This window comes from Amblyomma mixtum, chromosome 2 (genome assembly GCF_055824585.1).
Source record: "Amblyomma mixtum isolate Tamu chromosome 2, ASM5582458v1, whole genome shotgun sequence".
NCBI lineage: Eukaryota > Metazoa > Arthropoda > Arachnida > Ixodida > Ixodidae > Amblyomma > Amblyomma mixtum.
In genome coordinates, this window is record NC_143013.1 from 171,981,874 (window position 1) to 172,004,949 (window position 23,076).

Here is a 23,076-nt window from a genome sequence, read left to right on the forward strand (position 1 = left end):
GCGCTGGCGACTGGCAGCAATTCTTAGAAGCAGAACGATTTCAGCGAATCGGCATAACGAAATCACTTCATCGTAGTTGCATTTCATCGCAGTAGCATCTTTCTGGGCGGAATAACTATCGCATGCCAGCGAGCGCATGTATTTCCGCATTGTCCTTTGGTGTAATCGGTATTTATTTTTTTTTCATTAGTACATCTCCACCGTTGCCAAGAGCCCGCTTTTCGTTGCTTATTTCCGTCGCGTGCAAACAAGAATATGCGGATTCTAAAAGAAAAAGAAGCTGCACCAATTTATACATCCTTCTTTTGGTAATACTAGTAGTAATATCTCGGGTTTAACGTGTCGAGTAGACATTGGGGCTACATGACAGACGGTGTAGTGGAGGGCTCCAGATTAACTAAGACCAGCTGGGGATTTTCGACGTCACGCTGGTTTTTGTAGTTTTGGAATCAGCAGCCGAGCTCCACAGCCATTGAGCCATTTTTTTTTCTTTATTGCCCTACAGACCCATCGTGAGGGGTTTTATTCAGAACTTGCTGTCTCAGACAATGAGCGCCCACAAAAGTAAATGTTGCACTATCCACTGCGGTTGTTCAGTGGTTAGGGCGCTCGGTGTACCCGGGCTCGAACTCGGCTCCGGCGACCACGTTTTGTTGAAGGCGAAACGCAAAAGGCACCTTGGGCTGCGCGATGTCAGTGCACGTTAAAGGGCAACTGCGCCACTTTTCGAGAATTTCGCGATACTCAAGGATTCAAATCTATATAGGCTGTAGGTAAAGCATGCTAAGTTTTTTTGCACGACCATTTAAAATAGTGACGTAATCGATGAATAAATTTTGCACTTCTCCTATAAGCAACCGTGGAGTGCGGCGAAGTTCAATGTGACGTCACGCAAGCTATGATTTCAAATTACTGCTGCCTTCAGCCACGCCCTGCCGTGCCTCGTTGGACGCTGCCAAACAACGTTCGGCGGGCTTTGACTTCGGTGGCGTTGGTTTTTTTTGCTTTCAAAGGCGTTTTTGCGTTGGAAATGTACGGATACTTTCGATGACGTCATCATGCCCCCCCCCCCCCCCCCCCTTAGCGTTGTGCGCTGCGGAGAAGCTTGAAGGCCGTCGCAATTTTAATTGATGATTACGTCACCGTTTCGAATTCTAGGCCAAAAGTACTTCGCATACCTTACCTGGAAGTTTCACAAATTGACCCTTTTAATCTCGTCGATTTCTATAACCTATGCAGTTGCCCTTAAAGGATTCGCAGCTGGTAGACATTATTCCGGAGCCCACCCCTACTGCGCCTGTTTCTCTTTTTTCTTTCATCCCCACCTTCCTCCCTCTCTTACGGCGCGGTTCAGGTGTCCATCAAGAAGTGAGACAGACTGCGCCATTTCCTTTTCTCAAAAACCACCATCACAACATTGTTGGGTCCTCACGCTAATATTTCGTCTATTTGTGGGAAATGACGCAAAGAAAAGGAAGGCATTCTCAATCGGTACTAAGATGCCTATAGACACCCAGTTTTATTGCGTGTTTTCTCCTTTCAAACGACGCCATAGATATTAGAATGCATGAATCACCGTGTGGTATTCGGCTACTGCCGGTAAATTATTTAGAAATGAATTTATTCTTCCGTGATGTTTCGGTTTCATCAACCGAATGATGGCTGTTACGTGAGTTCAACATTAGGTCACGTGAGGCACGGGAAAACTAATACAAACGCTGATGCGTTGTTTTGGCTCACTGTAGCACTTAAATCAGCCGGCTTCAAGACCTATCATTACAACGAACGACGTATCAGCAGTTACATTGCCGTTTTATAGCCCCTCACGTGACCTAATTTCCACTACACGTCACACCCATCGTTATGTTGGTGAAACCGAAACAGGGTCAAGAAGAAATTCAAATATAAATTATTGATTATGTGTTGGTGAACACCACGCGGTGCTCTATGTACCCCAATGCCTAACGCATTGTTTGAAAGAAGAAAGCACGCAAGCAAAAGTTTGGTGTCTATAGTACTTTATTGATTGGTTTATGGTTTATGGGGTTTAACGTCCCAAAGCGACTAAGGCTATGAGGGACGCCTGTAGTGGAGGGCTCCGGAAATTTCGACCACCTGGGGTTCTTTAACGTGCACTGACATCGCACAGTACACGGGCCTCTAGAATTTCTCCTCCAAATAAATTCAACCGCCGCGGCCGGGATCGAACCCGCGTCTTTTGGGTCAGCAGCCGAGCACCATAACCACTGAGTCACCGCGGCGGCAGTAGTACTTTATTGAGTTAGAGCAGTCCTAACAATTTGATTAAAGATTGACGCAAATATGTAAAAGGGGAGGAATACTAACTCAAGATTTCACATAAACCTGGCGTACAGTACGGTCCATTGTTAAAGGGAACATGCGATCGCGTGTTCTCTGCGCTTCAGGAAGCCCTGCCGCCTGGATGCGGCGAGAATAGGCGGCATCAGGCGCATGCGCGGAGTGACCAGCCGTCATGCTTACTGCACATGCGTCTTGTGCCGACAATTCCCACAAGTTCTCGGCGGCAGCGCCCCGCGAAGCGCGGAGGCCACGCGATCGCATGTTCCCTTTAACAGTGGACCGTACTCTATAAGTGTTTAGAATTGGCGGTAGTACATTACAGAAGGGTTAATTAGGCTTCTTCCCAGGCACCACATCTCCTGTAAGTTTGCTGTCGCATATACTGGGTACAATTTTCTCACTTCCCAGCGCAGACAGCTACGGGTGGGTAAATCTATGCCATAGATCATCTCATTTTGTCGGAAAACAAGACGTAGGCCGGGATGCAAAAAAACTGGGGTTGAACCGGGTCCCGAACCGGTTCGGAACGGTTCCTTTGAATCGTTCCGGTTCGGGTTCAGTTCCAAGATGGCGAAAAAATTATGGGTTCGGTTCGGTTCCGGTTCCTGGCGAAAATTCGGGTTCGGTTCCGGTTTCGGGTTCGGGTTCAGTTCCGGTTCGACACCCTGGTTGTATCCGACTGTGGTGAAAGAAACTGCCACTGTCACTTCTTCACCCCCGGGCAGAGCAGTATGGCTGGGAGGTTTTCTTTCTTCAATTAACTGGCGCGCTCTCTCCTTCGTACCTTGATAGCGTGCCAAGTGGGCGCATGCGCATACTCACACGTATGCGGCGTACTCGTCGGCGCCAAAGTCGACGACCGACGCCCTGCGGCCCAGGCTGCCGCGGCCCACAGCGCCTCGGCCGACGCCCCCAAAGCGGGGCAGGGCGCCTGGCTGTCTCAGAATCGAGGCGCGCCGCTGCATCATCGCTGGCCCTGGGGCCTCCACGGGTGTCAGCGACTGGTCGTCCGCCGAGGCCTCTTTCTGGGCGCGGGTCGCATGCTCCGTCGCATTCCGCTCGGCGGGGAAGCACGCGTGCCGCTGGCGACAGAAGTGACGCTCTAGTCAGCCTTCGCTTTGAATCTTGGTGCGAGGGGCATGGCTTTGTCGTGTTCTCAAAGGATTCCTCTAAAGTCACCATCATCAGCGAAGCCCCACTGCCTCTCTCATGTCAATCCCCTATCTCGTGCCAGCTTCCGGGCACCTATCCCCGCAGACTTCCTACTTTCATCCGTAAATTGCTACGCTTGCCTTCTCTTGAAATGCACTCCGTTATCCCTATAGGGACCATCGGTTATTTATCTTCTCGTCGCATTTCATGCCGTGCCCGTGCCCATTCCTTTTTTTTTTGGCTTCTTGAATGGCTATGTACAATTCGTCGTCTTTGTAGAGGAGCCCGTCACCGACGCCAAATGAGCTTTTCAAAAGACCATTTGTCGTATTTCTTTCCCGTGGTTTCGCTTGGTGTATGCTTTGTAAAGCGAGCGTGGCGTCACGTTAAATACACCGTTCATCCTCTCTGAGCCTTAAGATCGCATAAAAGATCTATTTCAACTAGCTTTTGCGATGCTGCTCTGCCATATCAGTGGCATTGCACCTGGAGGCTGCCGGGTTTGGGTTTTGGTCAAGTCGCTTGTTTCAGAAGTCAACTTGTGCTCTTTCATGATTCATTTATTATTATTATTATTATTATTATTGCTTATGTAGACCACATTGGAGATACTCACATACAGGACACAACAGAAACAAGCAGTATTGTCAATAGGCGTTGTAAGTTGTTGAGGTGCCAGACCAAGAACGAATAATCTAACGAACTCAGAGATTAGGCGAAGCTATAGCAGCGTTACTTGACCTTACTTTTAAAGCGATAGTGTTAAGGACCCCGTGTCGCAGAAAAACCAGCGTAGGCGTTGTCGTCATTCCTGTAACACAAACATCTTCAAGAAAGGGAATAATTTAAATAGTGGAATAAATCAGTGCTGAAGCATTAAGATTGGTCGGAAACGTCTTAGAATAGTTTAAATATGCAAATTCATTGCATCTACCGCAAGGCCACTGCTTGGGTTTTGGCCTACTCACTTGGCCGAAACATGGAATGAATCCAAGGACTTGGCCATTTCTTTATGCTTGGAGAATTTGGCCGTGACTTTAAAAAAAATGCAACATTGAAAGAGCGCATAGGGTTGGTCGTTTACAGAATACAAAAGGTTAGGTTGTTGGGAAGTTCCGCCTTTTTAAAGAAAAAGAATCTGTTCTTGCTTCAGGGAATATGCCGAATATTACCAACTACGCTGTGCGAGATCTTTCCTTGCCCATACGCCAGGCTCGCAAAAATCTTTTGGAATTTGTGAAGGCAGAAAGATCTTCCTACAAGACACTGTACGACAAACTCTTGCTTTGCGGCTGTGGTTACGTTTATGACGCAGTTATCTGACACTGTTGTTAAGTCGAAAAGTGATAGCGCAATTGTCATAGCTGGAGACAGGTGCCCGAGTGGCTTCTATTCCAATTTCCCACAAAAAGATCATCATGATGAACTAAACTTTTTGCGCCGCCGCGGTGGCTCAGCGGCTATGGTGCTCGGCTGCTGACCCAAAAGACGCGGGTTCGATCCCGGCCGCGGCGGCTAGAATTTCTTTGGAGGAGAAATTCTAGAGGCCCGTGTACTGTGCGATGTCAGTGCACGTTAAAGAACCCCAGGTGGTCGAAATTTCCGGAGCCCTCCACTACGGCGTCTCTCATAGCCTTAGTCGCTTTGGGACATTAAACCCCATAAACCAAACCAAACCAAACCCTAAACTTTTTGCTAATGAACTGCAGGAGCACAAAAAATAAAATCAATGCACTTGCTAGCCTTATTCTAACGGTGGAAGCTCAAGTTGTAACTGCCGCCGCGATGGCTCAGTGGCTATGGTGCTCGGCTGCTGACCCGAAAGACGCGGGTTCGATCCCGGCCGCGGCGGCTAGAATTTCTTTGGGGGAGAAATTCTAGAGGCCCGTGTACTGTGCGATGTCAGTGCACGTTAAAGAAGCCCAGGTGGACGAAATTTCCGGAGCCCTCCACTACGGCGTCTCTCAGAGCCTTAGTTGCTTTGGGACGTTAAACCCCATAAACCAAACCAAACCAAGTTGTAACTGGTACCGAACCTTTGCTCGATGAAAGCGTTAGTAATGCGGAAGTCGTTTCATTTGGGTTTGACGCATATAGGAAAGACCGGGTCCAGCGTGATGGTGGTGTTTTTCTTTTAGTCGATAAAGCATTCCGATGCGCCTAAGTTAAAATAAGGTATGTTGAATATGAAAGTGTATAGCGTGAGCATATGTTTCACAATCGTGAACATACTGCGCTGGGGATCATATTATCGAAGTCCAGATGACAACAACATTGGACCCTGACAGCCGCTCTGTGACACTATCTTTCTGACGATTTCAACATACCTCATGTGTGTCTGGTTAACAATCTTCCCGTTGCTGGTTGTCGGTCTGCTCTCTAGTTTGAATTTAACAGCATGGTTGCCAAAAACGGCCTAGTATCAGTCAGCCGATTTCCCAGCTCAGCAGTACTAAGATAAAGCTTCAAGACACGATTAAATTTGCTCGAACTCTCTAGCAACATGGTGCAGACTGCCTTGGCTCTCCATGGTATTAGAGACTATATTACGCTTATCTAGCTCGTATATCATTCAGTAGGCCATGCACCGTTGCCAGTCCACCGATAGGCCTTTATCACACAGGCAACACGCCTAGATCTAGAGTGCTACTAAGGAGAGTTTTTGATTGTCAGTACATAATAAAATGTTGACGCTCTATGACAGCTTTTGAGGAAAGAACTTAATGCACCCACATGGGAATATATTCCGTCTAAAATCTTCGTTTGCATCAAAAAGCGAAACAAGCTGTGGTTCACCGGAGGAGTCGAACGTCTTTAAAACCACAGTCCCGACACCTTCGGAGGTATATTGGAAACAAAAACGCTGAATTATTTAGCAAAGCTGGTTAAATAAGAACTGAAATTAAAGTAAGAATAATGCATGCCAAGGGGACACATTGCTTTACCATAAGCAATAAATTTCAGGGCCACCGAAAGGAATTATGGAAATTTGTAATCATTTCCTTTTAGTTTTTTTTTATGGTTTTATGGGGGTTTAACGTCTCAAAGCGACTCAGGCTATTAGGGACGCCGTAGTGAAGGGCGCCGGAGATTCCGACTACCTGGGGTTCTTTAACGTGCACTGACATCGTACAGTACACGAGCCTCTACAATTTCGCCTCCATCGAAATTCGGCCGCCGCGGACGGGATCGAACCCGCGTCTTTCGGGTCAGCAGCCGAGCGCCGTAACCACTGAGGCACCGCGGTGGGTTATTTCCTTTTAGTCGGTAATGCATTCCCGTGCGGTAATATTAAAATAAGCGATGTTCAGTATTTAAGAGTCGAATGCAAACTTATGCGACACAATGGTGAACATATTGATGGGGTGGTTTATGGGTTTAAACGTCTCAAAGCTACTCGGGCTGTGAGGGACGCCGTAGTGAGGGGGTGCAGAAATTTCGACCACCTGGGGTTCTTTAACGTCAGGTGGTCAAAACTGAAATGCAAGATGTCGGGCTAGTTGGTATTGCTAGAGGACGGGATAGGATATCCAGGGAAATCGCAGAAGCGTTCGAAATCCACAACGCAAAGGAACAATGTGTGGGTACACCCTCCGTGTGCTTGTCGCAAAAAGAATTGAATTTTCTTAGAGGCAGGGTAAATGTTTAATCCTTTTCTTAAATGCCCCTCTCTCTCTTTTTTCTTAATCACCTTGTGCCGCGATTTTAGTCCCGTTTTTTCATCGTTAGTTTAACGCCGTTTTTTTTTTGCCTTTTGGCTATGTGTATATCTGTTTACATCGGTTTCACTTTCCGTCCCGGCCTCTTACACCATGGTTTTTATCGCTTTTTGTCTTTTTAGGCCTTTCACCTTTTTGTCGTTTTTACCCTCGGACGTGACTGCACTGTTTCGGTGATTGTGCACGATCGCCTTGGACACACCCCCCTCTTGGTACCTTACATATGTGTCCTGCATCGAAATAAAATTTCAGTTGTCAAAACTGAGTTTGGCTTGAACTCAATATAGCACACACGATTGTACCATTCTCTCTTATCTCTCCATTATTCACTAAAGTCTCTCTGTCTCTCTTATCTGTAGAGGACAATTACATTACTGACGAAGTGGAAAAGCAAACTTCTTTTAAGTAAAGTTTATGTGCACCCGCCAGGAATCGGGTTTTTGAGTCAGACGGCTATTTGCCGAATATGCCAGATAGTTATTTCTTACGATGTGATATAGAAACTGCCGTCTGAGTTAGTTAATTTGTACCACAGCCCAGATGGCATTCCATGCCTTGTGTTGAAATATTGTGAACCTGTTGTTGAAAAATTTCTTGCTGTTTTACTCTAACCTTCAAATCTCATTGCCATCGAAGCAACTACCTTAGACAGGAAAACAGCTAACGCTTTTACGGCTCTTAAAGATGTTCTTCGTTCTCTTTCGAGTTAAAGGCCCACTTCATCAGCCAGCGTAAGCTGCAAAACATTAGAACACATAATATATTGTACCGTATAACATCACTTAGTGGAAAACATTATTCACTCACGGTCAGCATGGCTTCAAGGCCCACCTGACAGAGTTTTCCTTGACGCTTTTTCTTCATTAGATTCTGTCAAACAGACCGAGTCAATCGTATTGGTCTACCAAAAGGCTTCTGATACGATTCCGCATTATCTACTCCTTTTTAAACTCTACTACCTAGGCCTTAGAAATTGTGTTCAGGTGGGCTGGGTCAGAATCGGAATTCGCTTTCGTGTCATCAGACGTCCCACGCGGGTACGTACTCGAAAAGCATTTACTTCTAATACATAATGATATAGGCTTCGAAGTCACATCCATGGTTAGATTATGGGCCGAAGATTGTGTGCTTCTTGGTGATATTAACAATCACGATGACAACAGAGCATTGGACGCAGACCTAAACCACAGGATCTCGTGATGCCGAAAATGGCATGTGGCATTAAACGGCAGCTGAACTTTTAGGACTGGGAAATTTTGGGGACAAGAGTTAATGGCATTGCCTTGCTATGTCACTCAGGGGATGAAGTGCAAAACATGATCATTGTTAGACAGGCAGAGCAGAACGGTAGGTCTTAAAATGAACATGCAGAAAGCCAAAGTTCAAAACTCTCGCAAAGGAACAGCAGTTCACTATTGGCCGCGAGAGGCTGGAAATGGTAAGGAAACACGTCTACTTAGGGCAGGTAGTGGCCACAGATCCCGATCATGCGATGAAAATAACTAGAAGAATAAGAATGGGGTGGAGCGCATAAGTCAGGTTCTCTCACATCATGAATGACAGTTTACCAATATCCCTCCAGAGAAAAGTATATAAGAGTAACTTACCGGTACTCACATATGGGGCAGAAACATGGAGGCCAACGAAAATGGTGCAACTTAAATGAGGATAGCGCTGCGAGCTATGGAAAGGAAAATGATAGGTGTAACGTTAAGAGAAAGGAAAAGGGAGTGTGCGTCAGGGAACAAACGCGAGTTGATGGTATTCTAGTAGAAATGAATAAGAAGAAATGGGCATTGACAGCACGTGTAATGCGAAGGCAAGATAACAGGAGATCCATAATGGAGTGGCTTACAAGAGAAGGCAAGCGTAGCAGGTGGTGGCAGAAAGTTAGGTGGGTGGATGAGATTAAGAAGTTTGCGGGAATACGGTGGCCGCAGCTGGGACAGGACAGGGTGAATTGGAGAGATATGGGAGAGGCCTTTGTCCTACAGTTGGCGTAGTCAGGCTGATGGTGATTACGGCGTTCAGTGGAAGTTAGCGCTTGTATTCTGTCTCGTCGCTGCTTTTCGCGCTACACAACCTCACATGCTTTGCAGTTTGTCTCTTGAATGACTTAGGCCCTTCAGTTGCGCTTTTTAATGTCGTCAAGTGCTATAACATGCTCTTATGAAGTAAAAGCATGCACAGAAAAGTACTTTTTCGATGGGCAGCAGATCTAACGAAAAACATAGGGTCACAGACCAAGTCAAAGTTTAATTAAACGTACTGACGTTTCTGAAGCCTTACGGGTTCCTTGTTCACAAGGAACAAGGAAGTCCTACTTGTGCGCAAAGAAGCCGTAGGGCTTCCGAAACGTCAGTGCGTTTAATTAAACTTTGACTTGGTCAGTGTCGCGACGTTTTTTATTAAGCCTCCGCCTGACCAGAGGATGTTTCGTCGAACTCTTGACTACAACAGATGATCACTATAACTAAAGAAGCAAAATACCTGGGAGTGATGTTTTATTTGAACCTAACCTGGAATAGCTATGTAAACTATGTAAGACTAAAAGCTGGCCGCGTACTCAGTTTTATTGTAAGAAATTTTAGGAAAGCATCACGAGAGGCCAGAGAGGTATACTTATCTAACGTGCGCCTCATTTTAGAATATGAAGCTGCGGTCTGGGACTCCGAGTCTGTAATCCTTCCTAAGATGGAAGCCATCCAGAATACTGCAGCACGATTCGTAACAAACATCAGATTAACAATTGCATGGATACCCTAAAGGGTATGCCGAATTGGAAAACGCTTGCTGTGTGCCATACGAAAGCGATATGTTCTCTGCTAAATCAAATAGTTGAGAATCGTACGGCAATCAACCGCTCGTGACCGGAGCAGAAAACTACGCGAAATTGCCTGTCGAACGAAAATATTCTTGTTGTCGTTCTTTCCCAGAGACAGTAACTGCCTCAGGTCGTAACTTTGACCAGAGACAACAAATTCGCGAATGTGATAAGCAGGGTCTCCGTGATAGCTCGTAGTGATCTTGTTATTGTACGTTGCGTTTTCCTGCGTATTCTTCTTTCGCTTTCTTTTTTCCACAACAACGATCCATGCTTTTCCTTCTAGTGCTTCTTTAGGGCTGTTTTTGACTTGTTTACGAATGCGGTGCTAGGTGTGTTCACACGCCTTTGTTGCAGCGGCCATACTTTTGTTGCCCTGCTACACTTTTGTTGTAGCGCTGATGATGCTTTGCTCACTTTACCAATGTTCGCGTTTTTCACTGCCTGTTACATACCCCCTGCTTCAATGCCATCGGGTGATATGTAGAACAGCAATAAATAAACACACAAATAAATAAATAAATAAAAACACAATTCCTGTGTTATGCCACATAAAAAACGGTAATTGCTTAATTCAATGTAGTTGTCGCAGTGATAACGATGTCATCTGCAGTTACATTGTCCGCGGAACGGTAATGGAATGTTCAACACCCTTTAGCGCTGAGTTGCTGGCACTGGATTATCATCAGGAACTTGCTGACCAATTCTAACGCCACTTGAAGTTGCACAAATTAAGGGAACATTCGATAGAAAAGTGACGGTCTTGCTACTGTTGTTGATTTTGAGGTAACGTTGAAGAAACAACACAAGTTTTCATGTTCCAGAAGAAGGCACTGGCGTACTTTTAGGCCGGTGCTGACACTGGCGGCCGCTCACTTCGACAAGGTAAATAAACAAATAAAATAAAATAATTAATAATAAATAAAATAGAACTTTACATCGAAACGGTGCGATCATGAATGGAAAATACGCGAGACGCAATGTCGTGCTGATGCTTTCAAGCACTCTTTCTTTCCGCATACCATCAATAAGTGGAATAAGCTGCCTCATGCTGTTGTTGAATGTCGGTCTGAGAATGCTTTTCGTGCACTACTGTCGAGCCTGAGGCGTGCGTGAATGCTCACATATACTTTATCACCTTTTCTTTGTTTTGCATTGGCACCCTCAGTAAACCTGCCCTGTGTACACACAGTTGATGCCACTACTTTCTATTTTCTTCTTCATTGCCATGTATCACTGACTGGGTAGCCCATGTTGCTTGTTTGACATGTATGTAGCATGTATCCCCCCTGCAATTATGCTGTCAAGCGCTGCAGGAAATTCAAACAAACAAATAAATAAATAAAATAAAAGGTCACGCGCAGGCTTCTATCATTGATAACACGGTTGAGAGCGCTACAATGCGGCAGAGCAAGAGCGCAGTGAAGTTTTTGACCGTTTTGACCGCGACCGTTTTTGAATCCTGGGAACGAGGAACACTCAGGTGGTACGCTGCAAAAATAAGATTAATTGGCTGTTTCTAAACCCTGACTGGATCAGCCGGCCTGTCTTACCTCCTTGGCCGCCGCCAGATGGGAAGGACTCTCGTGGATGACCAGCGTGCGCTTTTCTGCGACGCTGGGCGCCTTATCCGACGACGCCTTGTTCTGCTGGTCACCGGGGGCCGGTCCAGTCGGGGACGTGACGGAGGACGGATCGTGCGTGCCATCGGAACCCGCCTCTGGCTGGCTATCGCTGGGGGGACTTTTCACGCAGCTAGGAGAGCCGACTAAGTCGGGGCTGGCGACACCACCACGCTCATGCGGCGAAGTCTTCAAGGTCGCCTGCGCGCCAGTGTCGGGCTTGGTCCCAGCGTCCGCCGAGGGCGCTTCGCCGGCGGAGGGGCTGCAGGCGTCGGGACTTGTGGCGGCATCGGCGCCCTCCTCGGCGGCACGTTTTTCCGCGTCCAACCTGCGATCCTTCTTGAGGCTCTTGCGGTCCTTCTTGGGTGAACCTTTCCTGCTGCGCCTGCGCGACTCGAATGCAGCGCTCTCATCGAGCGGCCGGCTGCTGCGTCCCGGACTGGCCAGCGCCGACGGGCAGGCCTCCGGACTCAAGATCGCCCCAGGGCTCGCCACTGATTCTGCACCTAACGGCGTTTCGTCATTCGGAGCCCCTGCGGGACTGAGGATACTCAGCGCTGCTGTCGTGCTTAGGCATTCGTCGGCCTGCGAAGGCGCTCCCGTTTTGTCGGGACCGGCGACGTTGTGTTGGCTGCCCGCCCTTTTGGACTTCCTCTTGATCGCCGAGCGCGTGGCGGGTTCCTTGCCCCCGCCTTTTGGCTCGTCCTTCGCGCCTTGCTTTGACCGTCGTCTCTGACCGTCCTTCTTTCCGCCACGTTTTATAGTCTTAGTATCCTCGTTCGCGCCGTCGTCGTCACCTTCGACGGCGCGCTTGTCGCCGTCGGTTGTCCGCTGTTTCTCACCGCCCGAAGCCCGAGGCTTGTCATTTGCTCCGTCGTTATGCTGGTTATTGTTTACGCGGTTCGGTGCATCTCTGGTCCCATGGCGAGCATTGTCATCTGCCACGGGTTGGTGCTCATCCGCGGCTGTGGCCGCTGGTGCTTCGGTTTCACCTTGAGGAAGTGACGATAAAGTGACATGATTGGAAGGCTGTGCGGATAACTTGGTTTCTTTTAGTGCCACTAATACCAGGACAATTAGCATTTCAGGACGTTACAGGCAGTGTAGCTTGGCCGCATATAGTTCTTAAAGTACAATCGCTATGAAAAAAGAGTAGAACTTTGACGTGCTATCGCAGCTGCAGATAGCAACGCTCAGTAAGGCATGTTGCCGGGCTAGTTGGTTTGACATCTTGTAACTTGAAAAAAAAATAAAACTACGCTCGGCGCTGTGGTTACGAACACGCCGATAACGAAAGTGTCAGGTGTGTTCCCGAAGCATCGCTCTGCGCCAGCCGCACGATGCGATTCTCGTGACTCCGGTGACTTCATTGTGCTAACCTTTCATCGCGACCCTACGTTACTATCAGCGATAAGACACAGCCTCCATGTTACGGTTTTCTCGCAGAGTTGAATATTCGTTACCAGAGCTAACTACCTCAGCCTGTAGGTTCACGATGACCATATTCCTAGGTTCTATTGCGGGCTTGATGCCTGAATATGCCAGTAAAGATTCCTGAACGCTGCAAACGACGAGCAGTTGGGTTTAGGTCTAGCGGAACTTTGTGAAGAATTGAAATTTAAATCAGCGCTGTATCTTTAATTACCCTAACTCATAATGCCCAAGTGTCAAATAAACTTTGCAATTTCATAAATGATGCGTCTGGAATGTAAAAAAAAAGATCAGTAATGTCTGCAGTTGATCACGTTTGCCTTTTAATATTCGCAAATTTGAATCAAGAGACTAATCCTTTTCACCTGCGACGTGTGCGACGGACCGGTATGCAAAGGACAAGAGTGCCGACAGCGTGCTTCGACTTATGTCGCATGTTGCCATTCCTCACTGGTTTTACCACAAACAATCTGGTGCGCGTCACAGTGTCGACGTCAGCAATTTTCGCCCCTATGAAACGCAGGCGAAGAGAGACGTTACGTCCAATGCAACGTACCGAATATTTCGCAAACTTTTGGCGGCCATTTTTTTTTTAAACGCACTCAATTACATTCTGTTCAAGTTGTCCGCATGCTTTGTGGACAAGACAGGTACGATCGCGGTTGGTGGAGTTGTGGCGAGGCGAGAATGCGACCGCGTTCACATCGGTAAGACGGCGCCGATTGCAGGAGTTTGTTCAGCGCTTGCCCACGCGAGGCAGCGCTGGTTGAAACAGATCTAGAAAATCCGTCGTTGCATTCCGTTCCTCGAAGTGGCCAAGGAACTACAAGCGAAAGCGAGTGGACCCTCGACTTTTGAAATAAGTGTGCACTTAACAGACGAAAACAGAGGCAGAAAAGTTCCAACTTTTATTACGGCGGCTATAACACCACGTCTGGCTTCACGCGCCGTCATTAAAGTTGGACGTTCCGCGCCCCCTTACCCCGTCGTTACAGTCCTTTTCTGCCTCTGTCTCCGTCCATCAAGTAGGAATTTATTTCAAAGATCATGAACTAACTTGGCCGTGAAAAAGACTTAATTCCACAGACCCTCGACATTTATTACTCTAAGGGGGGGGGAGGGGGGGGGTGAAATGGTCATCGAGTTAAGCGCAGTTAGAATTAATGGGATGCTTCCCAGTACACTACATGTTGGCTAACCAAAGGGTTAGTTAAAATAAACGGGAGGTTCGGGATAAGAGAGTTGGAATTACCTAGTCTACTCCGACTGTAGGCAGCTACAGTGGTCAAGGACCACTTGCGGGTAACCTTGTAGCCGGACTGGACGAAATTTCAACCTCGGAACGTAGCACAGAATTCTTTATGAACACCGTTCTTTTAACCCTGCCAATGAAAAAGAAGCATTGCGCGGAAGGCTGAGCGATAATCTTTCACGGCGTCCAAGAAATTTGGTAGAAACACAAAGGTGTCGCGGATGGTACCAAAATTTCCCTATGCACCCAGACTGAAACTGTTGAGTTCGGATGCACTAGATTTTTGCTGTTTGCCGCATCATGAGCTCGTGAGTTGTCAGACAGTGCACAACCCAAGATAATGATGAGGCTGGTACTTCGCAAATTCAGAGTTCCGATCGAAACGACAAGATGTTTTGTGGTTTCTGTTGTCCTTCGCAGTCAGTGAACCTAAATGGCGATCGTTTTCACAGGCATCCGGACTGTGCATAAGGTGCAAGTTGGCGCTTACCAGTGGATTTTTCCGTTTAATAGACAGCGCAAGAGAATTTACCTCTGACCCTGATTGGTTATCAGAGCGTTTCCATACGTGCATGACCATATCTCTTTTCTACTAGTACGGACAGCGTCTCCAGAAAGCTAGTTCATATCTTGAAACAGTTCCTATGGCATGGAAGGCTAAACACAGAATAAAACGCTCCAGTGGTTTTCTCCAGTGACACGCCACTCGGCGCGTCGACACCTGCTTGAAGGACCACCAGAGCTCAGCGATGGCCCCTGCGTTCTTCCAAATGGCGATTCGTAGCCGCCATTGCGGATGCCATCGCTCCTCAGTGAAATAACCGGGCTCTTTATCCACAACAACAAATCCCGCAGGCAGTCAATGGAAGAAATGCGAGTCGATAAGGGAAAAGGAACAATGACAGCCTTCCGTTCTACTTCAAGGAGCATGATTTGCACTTCTTACCAGTGGGGTTTGGGGTCTTCATTGTTTAGTACATTTTGTTTCCCATGTACAGGCGCGGCCATAAGTAAACGGAGCACGCTACTGAGTTCTAAGTGCAATTACTCTTCCTCTATTTGTTTGTCTACAAGAAAGCCCACCAACCTCTGCTACCAGCATGCGCGTACCAACGCTGGAAATTTCAATTAGGTGACGCGTGAGAAATATTCGAAGACAGTCGCGTGCTCCGTTTACTTTTGTCCGCGCCTGTACGTGGAAACTCAAGGTAATTTAGCTATGCCTTAGTGAAAAATGAGTGGAAGGTTAGCGAATGTGTTGTCCACCTTGTCTGGTAGTGCTCTTGAAATGAATTGCTACAGTGTGGTATTGAACGTGCCGGAGGTGCACGCGAGTTATAAGCAAGGATTGTACGGTTTAAGCCTGAGAAAAAAGAAACAGTGAAGGTACCCCGAATTAAATTTTTGAAAAGGTCAGTTTTCTTGGCATGCGCACTGAAGCTAGTTGGCCGCTGAGTAGGTGTTACGCTCAGTCAAAAGATAGAACTAACTGTGAGCGGAAGTCATGGTCGTAGTGAAACGATGTGCCGTTTGATTAATTAGCGCAGTTGTGCATTTTTAGCAATCGCTCCGCTACCTAACGTATATCTGCAGGCGGACTGAGAGGCTCCCCATCGCCAACGAACGTCGTCTGCTATAGCGTAGCTCTGTTCACTGTCACCATCCGTTGAAGGCAGTTGGGGCAAAGCGTTCACCATCGGCGGGGTTCAAATAGTGTCGTGTCTCTGATACGCCCGTTTCTCCACTGCAAGGACGCTCGCAACCAAGCGTAAATTTACAAAACGGTGTCATGTTCTGGGAGTTCCATAGCTTTTGTCAACGGGCAGACCACTTGATGCCCCACCCACTTGCAACAGCTGGGCGCAATGACATGCGAACCCACCACCTTTTAGAAGTCATTAATGGCCATTTGCGCGGTAATTGCTAGTAAATCAAATGCTCATGTTGACAAATAAGGAAGGTAAAGTAAAGTGATTTTTGACCGCACTGTATTACCACATTATATCACGAAAAAAAGCGGCAATCAGTAGAAAATAATGTTTAAAAAAAACGGAAACTGCGTCTTGAAAGAAACACCGAAAACATGCCGCCGAATTTAAGAAAACTAAAACCAAAAAATCCAACGCCTAGGTCAAAGCGACTCTATGCAATAGAAGGCACCGAATTAATCTCGACTACCTGCTTTTCCCTATTGTGCGCCGAATCCTCAGCACGCTGCAAAAGCTACGTCGCTAACGCGACATGGCGCCCTAATCTCGCGGTCCCCGCCTTAGCACGAACTCGGCAGTAGACAGAGAAAACACGCTAATGGGGTCATTCTTAAAGGGGCCCAGAAACACAATCTTAGTTGACTGTTTTGCCTGTTGGTCGCATACAGGGGTGCTATTAGCGTCGATAATACCGCGTATATTCAGTTTTTTAATATTTTAATGTCCTCCCAAAAACAAATTCATGCCTCTGATGACGTCCCCACACAGTGGCGGGTTTTAGCAGCGGATGTGACGTCATCTGGCGCGAGCTCATGATTGGACAAACAGTAAATATACTGAAAATTGTGTGAATAAATAGAAACATTTTGTCACCTGTCTGCGATTTATATGAGATGAACAAAAACAATTTGTTCGTCTTAGATAAAAGCCCTGCAAAGCAAGTAAAATAAAAATACACCACCAGGGGCTCTGGCATGGAAACGACGCTGCCAGTCTCAGCAAGAACGAGTTACAAATAGCAGGCAACCATGGAGTGCAAACTTCCGCGACGTGCTCTGGCAGGCTGTTTTGATTGGTTGCGCCAGGTGCCGTCATAGGGAGAGCGGAATAGGAGTGGGAAGCCTCGCCGAAATCGAGTTGAGGGCAGCGTTTTGCTTGCTTGTGTTTTGAAATTTCTTCATTGAATAACTCCCGTTCCTGTGCATCGATTCCTGTAATTCTTTTTAAGTCAGCATCTGTGTGACATAAAGAATCCACCTGAAGTATAGCCGGTATCCCCCCAAGCAGTGTTTCGCAGCCCCTTTAAAAGCAGTACATTACGGGAGGACACCTGCCGAGTCCTGCGGCCTCAGCCACGGTCCTAAACATTCCTTTCCATCAATAACACACGTCATTCAAGTGGCGAATAAAGAAACTGACTGGAGAAGGCCTTCAAAAGCAACGACCATTTTTGTACTTGTCCCCGAGATCCTGATAGTTCGCGGCGAGTAAGAGACGCTCGACGTTAAGAAGCAAAGAGACAGAAATCGGACCACCGGAAATAGTCAACAACCAGAAACGTCGGCGGCGAGTCAAAAACCATAGGTACAGTTGCCTCCGGAGTTTACACTTCTGATTCCAGATGGGAAGAATGCGCTTATATCAGAGGTCCACATCGTCGAATCATGAGTGAATCTTTTTTGCGCGAATTATTCGCGTGGCCAAAATTTTTCGAGCTTTGTACGATTCAAGAAGAAAGCAAAAATATGGGCACTTTAGAACATTTAAGCCGTTAACAGTATTCCAGTGCCAGCAAAATGGTTAGCTTCGCTATCCTGCCGGATCCGTTCGGATTCATCGCTTCGTTTACCCGTCGCTGTGTGGCGCCACTTACGTGGAGAGGTGGTCAGTTACGTCATAGCGAGATAATATCAGATGGTGACATGCGTAACTTATAGTCGGCCTCATGAAGACAAAGAAAGTTGAGTTGACCCGTTTCCCATTGTATGTTTCTAGTTACTGGATGCTCTCACCCTCTCACTACATGTGCAGAACAGGCATGAAAGCTAGCGAATGGAGGAATGGAAGAGAGGGCAGTAGGAGACGTCTTGATTTTATGAAACCGGCTGGTACGACTGCATGCCGTTAAACATAAGGAGGCGTTGCATAGTATAATATTACTACTCTTTCGTTCGAGTTTGTCATTGCAGTGATCCGTAGCGCCAACTGGCTGTTCACGGCAGTAAAGAGATAGCGGCGCCCGATTCAATGACGAAGAAAGAGAAGGAATGCAATCCGAAGGAATGGTAAAACGGCTCCAGCCGCCGGCGCCGGCTGAACAGTCCATCGACTCCGCGGCATGAACGGCTTCAGCTTTAGCGGTGATGCCAAGTGCATAGCTGACCCCTCAGTTTCTCAGCTGAGCATTCCCTAAACTTAAGTGTAACAGCTTTTTGCTGTACAAAAATTCGTGTTCGTACCGAGTGGCCCGTTTGAGTCGGCGACTGTGTTCTTATGTGCGGCGCCGTCCGCACCGACGCCTTCTGCAGCATCTGCACCTGATTGACCCTGACGTGCTCCTTCTGGGCTGACCTCCGGCTGCTGCTTCTTTTCGTCGTGATGCTGCTGCCCTTTCGTGTGCTTGTGCTCTCCGGTGACTGAAGCCTGCGAAGTCATGAGCGCCACCGTCGCAACACCAGCCTGACACAATTCACCCGTTGGGCTTATAGCACTGACCTGCACGAAACGGCCGCTGTCAAAAAGCCCGACGCGCATGACTAGCTGACTTAAGCTGCAGCATCGACGACAACATAAATCAGAGGAACTAAGGAAGGCATTGCTGTGTACTCTCGCACCAAAAATGCGGCAACCTCATAAAATATAGCCATACGCATGCAGCTCTTCGTGTAGCACACCCGCCTCTACTTAATCATGTCATCATCGATTATATCTGCGCGTCACGGAAGCGTACGGAGGACTGCAACTATCCACATTGTTTCTCCTAGTTGCAAGTAGCGCCTGCGTAGTGACGTACGTTCCCTCATTGTCCCTTTGCGCTTACACTACTGATGTACAGGTCCCTACAATATGGAAAAGAGCGTCCGGTTAGCACAATAAGAATAATTTTAAATTTCGACCTCCTCGGGTTCTGTAACACCAATAGACTGGGAGAGATCAGAGTGGATTAGGGAAAGAACTTGCCCTTAATGTAGCTTAGGGGAAATGAAGAGAAGGAATTTAATGAGGAGAAAAGATAACGGATGTTCCCTCAGGCTAAAGGAATGGATTCCAAGAGAAGGCAAGTGCAGCTGCAGGTGGGCGGCGTAAAGTCAGGTGGGCGGATGAGATTAGGAAGTTTGCGGGGGTAAAGTGGCGGAAGGTAGAACAGAACAGGGTTAACAGTGAAGATACGGTAGGGGTCTTTCTTCTACGATTGACTTGATCCGGATGATGAGTGTACGCGGATATGTAAGGCAGGTACTGCGCCATTTCCTTTTCTGAAGAAACCAATTTTCAATTTTCTTTTATGAGACAACTTTTCTATTTCGGGTTGCGCGTACGCCAGAAGCCCTGCAAAGCGCAGGCTAAGGTCGCACAGCTCACCTGGTCAACGGAGAGCCTCTCGGGAAGGTTGTGAGAGTACACGGCGAGCTTCTCGAAGAGGCTGTCCACGTCCCGTTTCACCGGGGTGGCCGTGGTCGACCCGGCGCCGGAGCTCTGGCGGCTGAGCGGCGACTCGGCGGCCCCCTGCTGGTCCATGCCCTCCTTGTAGATGACCGAGAACACCCGGTCCACCGCGTAGAGCAGCGGCACGCACAGCACCGTGGTCGAGACGAGGGTGGCCCCGAGGAAGGTGGCGCCGCACAGCGAGAGGAAGACGCCGTTGCGCCGCAGGCCGTAGCGGCTGCAGCCCGTGTACGCGATGCGCTTCGCCAGGTCGGTGAGCGAGTCCACCAGAACCACCAGGTAGAGGAGGATCACCATCAGCAGCGCATCCACCTGCGACCGAACAGCGAGTCGGTGACACCGAAACGAAGCAGGCCCTCATCCTAAACGGATCTCTGCGCTTTATCAACCCGCTATATGACATAACTGGACGCCTGCCCCCATAGCAAGCAGTGCAGAGTTGAGACGAACGCGCACGGGCGTAGTGCTCATGCACCTTGCAAAAGGTTCTTTCCGGCTACACCGCTGACATATTGATGCTGTAATCTGAAGCGTAAGATGGCATTTTGTGGTTCCTTTTTGTTCAAATAATGTTTGCATGGAGTACTTGCGCGTTTAAATCAAAGTTGTCAGAAATATTGATCGTCTGCCGCTAAGGAGAGCCGAAACAAGCGGAATACGGAAAAATGGTTCTGGAGGCGCATTTGCGCTTACTCTGGGCAAACGACTTGTCCGCCATGAAAGTAGTGGTTGTTTACCCAGAGGAGGAAGCCATATGGACCAGAACCATTGCTGCTTATCCCGCTTGTTTCGGCTCTTTGCAGTGGCAGACGATGAATATTTCTGATAACTTTGATTTAAACACGCAAGTGCTCCACTCAAACATTATATGAACAAAAAAGTATCACGAAATTCCATGTCACGCGTCAAATTACAGCATAAATATGCCAGTGGTGCAGCCGAAGAGAACCTTTTACAAGGAACATTTAGCGATGCAACATCCAAGCCAGTTAAAGATTTAGCCGGGTGTACAACTACTTTATTGATATTAGTATCATTTACTATGTCCCTATCATTGTCCTTTCTCCTTATCGATACCCTCTTATTTAATTTCTCTGTCTACTCGCTGTCCCTTTATTTCAGCTGGTCGAAGCTAAGGTGCTTCAGCATCCGTTATGCCGCGGCCGGCTAAAATGATTTCCGTCCTTTTCGTTTCGTTTAATAAGTAACAACATACCATTACTTAACAACTTAGCATAACTAGGGAGTAGACAGTCAGTCTCGCTTACCTGTACGCTTTTTCCACACGCTCTGACGCTCACGGTCGTTTGTGCTGATATCCATCGGCACTCACTCGTGGGCATACTTATGGCTGCTCACATTCGCCGAGGCTTACTCATGTTTAGTACAATCAACTTACATCAAATGGCGCTCATGTTCCCTTTTGTCCACTACCATTAAAATGACCCCGCTTGCGTTGCTGGCGCCTGGCGCGAGAATATCGCCCCAGACGTAGTTCAGTGCAATTGCAGAGGGCTAGGAACTTGCGCGATCTAGCTAACACTCATATTTGATTGCACGGGTTGGCCAAGTAGTCTTGTATTGCAAGAAACACAAAGCACGAGTCCGTTAATAAGAAACTACGAATCATACCTCTGGATATCCATCGCCAGTACTCACAAGTACACTGGTTAATACTGCGTCATCAAGTGGGAGCAACATCTTTCGTTCACAAAGACGCAACCCACACTCCGCTTTACAGAACCTCTCTCTGGACTACGCACCAGGAAGCGGTGATGAACGGGAGAAACTTAATACTAACTGCGTCAGTGTGTGCAGACCGAACGCTCGATCAGAACACAGCAACCTGAATGGGTCTGGAAGCTCCGACAGTCCTATCCCAAAAACGACGTGCTGATAAGAGGATATCTTAATGCGGTGCATGAGGGATACCGGCACACGATGCGGAGAGGAAAAGGCATCTAGAAGCAGCGACACAGCAAGCAGGTCTTCTGCTTGGTGATGAGACTGATGACACTGACTACCAGACGCGACAAGGCGCACACAATCGGGCCAGAGATACACGTCACCTGACTTCACACGAGCCAGCAGTGCAGGATGGCGCTGCGGCACTTGTTCGGTGAACAGCGACCATTACGCGATCCGGATTATGCTCACCTCAAGGCTTTATAAGCTTAAAGAGAAAGGTATATACATTAAACTGGCAGCTCTTCCTAGAGGAATTGCAATAGACAGTTTTAGCTGTGCGTCCACGCCGCGTTGGTTCAGTGGTTATGGTGTTCGGCTGCTGACCCAAGAGACCCGGGTTCGATTCCGGCCGCGACGGTCGCATTTCGATGGAGGCAAAATTCTAGACGCCCGTGTAGTGTGCGTTGTCACTACACGTAAAGAACCCCAGGCGGCCGAAATTTTCGGAGCCCTTCACTTCGGCGCCCCACATAACCCGACACGCTTTGGGACGTTAAACCACCATGAACTCTTTAAGGGTAATTAAAGAAAAGAATAGAACTCAGTGGCAGCGATAGCAGTACGCGTGCTCGGCGGGCGTCGAAGGTGAGAGTGGATATTGCTCTCAGCCTCACTGAATTTAAAGGCGAATACTAACTTTCGATGAAGATATGAAGGCACTGATTGCAATTTCAAATGTTGTGGAGGCTGTTGTGCGTGGCTGCAATCTTTCCAGAGGAATCCGGTCGCCTTTGGCGAGACCAGCAAAATAAGGCTGTGCCGGAGGCCTTTAACGCGGAACATAAAACAACGAACATTATAAAGGTTAGTAGCAATATATCTATGCCACTGGGCAAGGACGATGCGAGCGGTCGCTTTGTCACGTTTGAAATGCAACTGGCATTACAATATGCCCGAACAAGCAGTGTCCCTGGCCCGGGAGGCGACACGCGATTACCCTCAAGCACGCCAACCAAACGACTAAACCAACATTTGAGAAATCAGCGATCACTAGAACTCCAAAGTACTTAAGGCTGTAGAACAACCGTACTATACTGGCTACTTTTTGTCATCCATATCGGGAGTCTGTAAACTAACAAAAAGGATAACGTTCACAGGCATTTTTCACAGTGCCTTTCTTTCGGAGCAGTCGCAAATAGATACATTTCTTAAGTACGAAAAGATTCTTAAGGACCGAACCTCGAAGCATACCTAACACACCTTTATCACTTGAAGAGGAAGACGCCATTACGAAGCATGCATCCCGCAAAAATCCGGTCATATCGTCGATGCTTTTCAATAAGGTCACCACGAACGTAACACTTGGTTCAGAAATACCACCGACGGACTTAGAGTTTACATGAACGACATAAACATTTGGACTATACATCAACAGGACACCAAAGGAGGAGCCAACATGCTCCAAAGCGCA

At 47.7% G+C, this 23,076-nt stretch overlaps 1 protein-coding gene across 2 annotated transcripts in view; it reads right to left on the minus strand.

The window, feature by feature from the left end:
* LOC149361618 (uncharacterized) overlaps window positions 1–23,076 on the minus strand; it is a 63,319-nt gene that overhangs the window by 36,131 nt on the left and 4,112 nt on the right. For both annotated transcript variants that reach the window (XM_089572737.1, XM_089572736.1), the window contains exons 3-6: window positions 19,614–20,009; window positions 18,491–18,674; window positions 11,571–12,631; window positions 3,145–3,404 (exon numbers count right to left, since the gene is read on the minus strand). In XM_089572737.1, coding sequence (XP_089428863.1) covers window positions 3,145–3,404; window positions 11,571–12,631; window positions 18,491–18,674; window positions 19,614–20,009 — 1,901 coding nt within the window. The remainder of the gene's footprint in view (window positions 1–3,144; window positions 3,405–11,570; window positions 12,632–18,490; window positions 18,675–19,613; window positions 20,010–23,076) is intronic.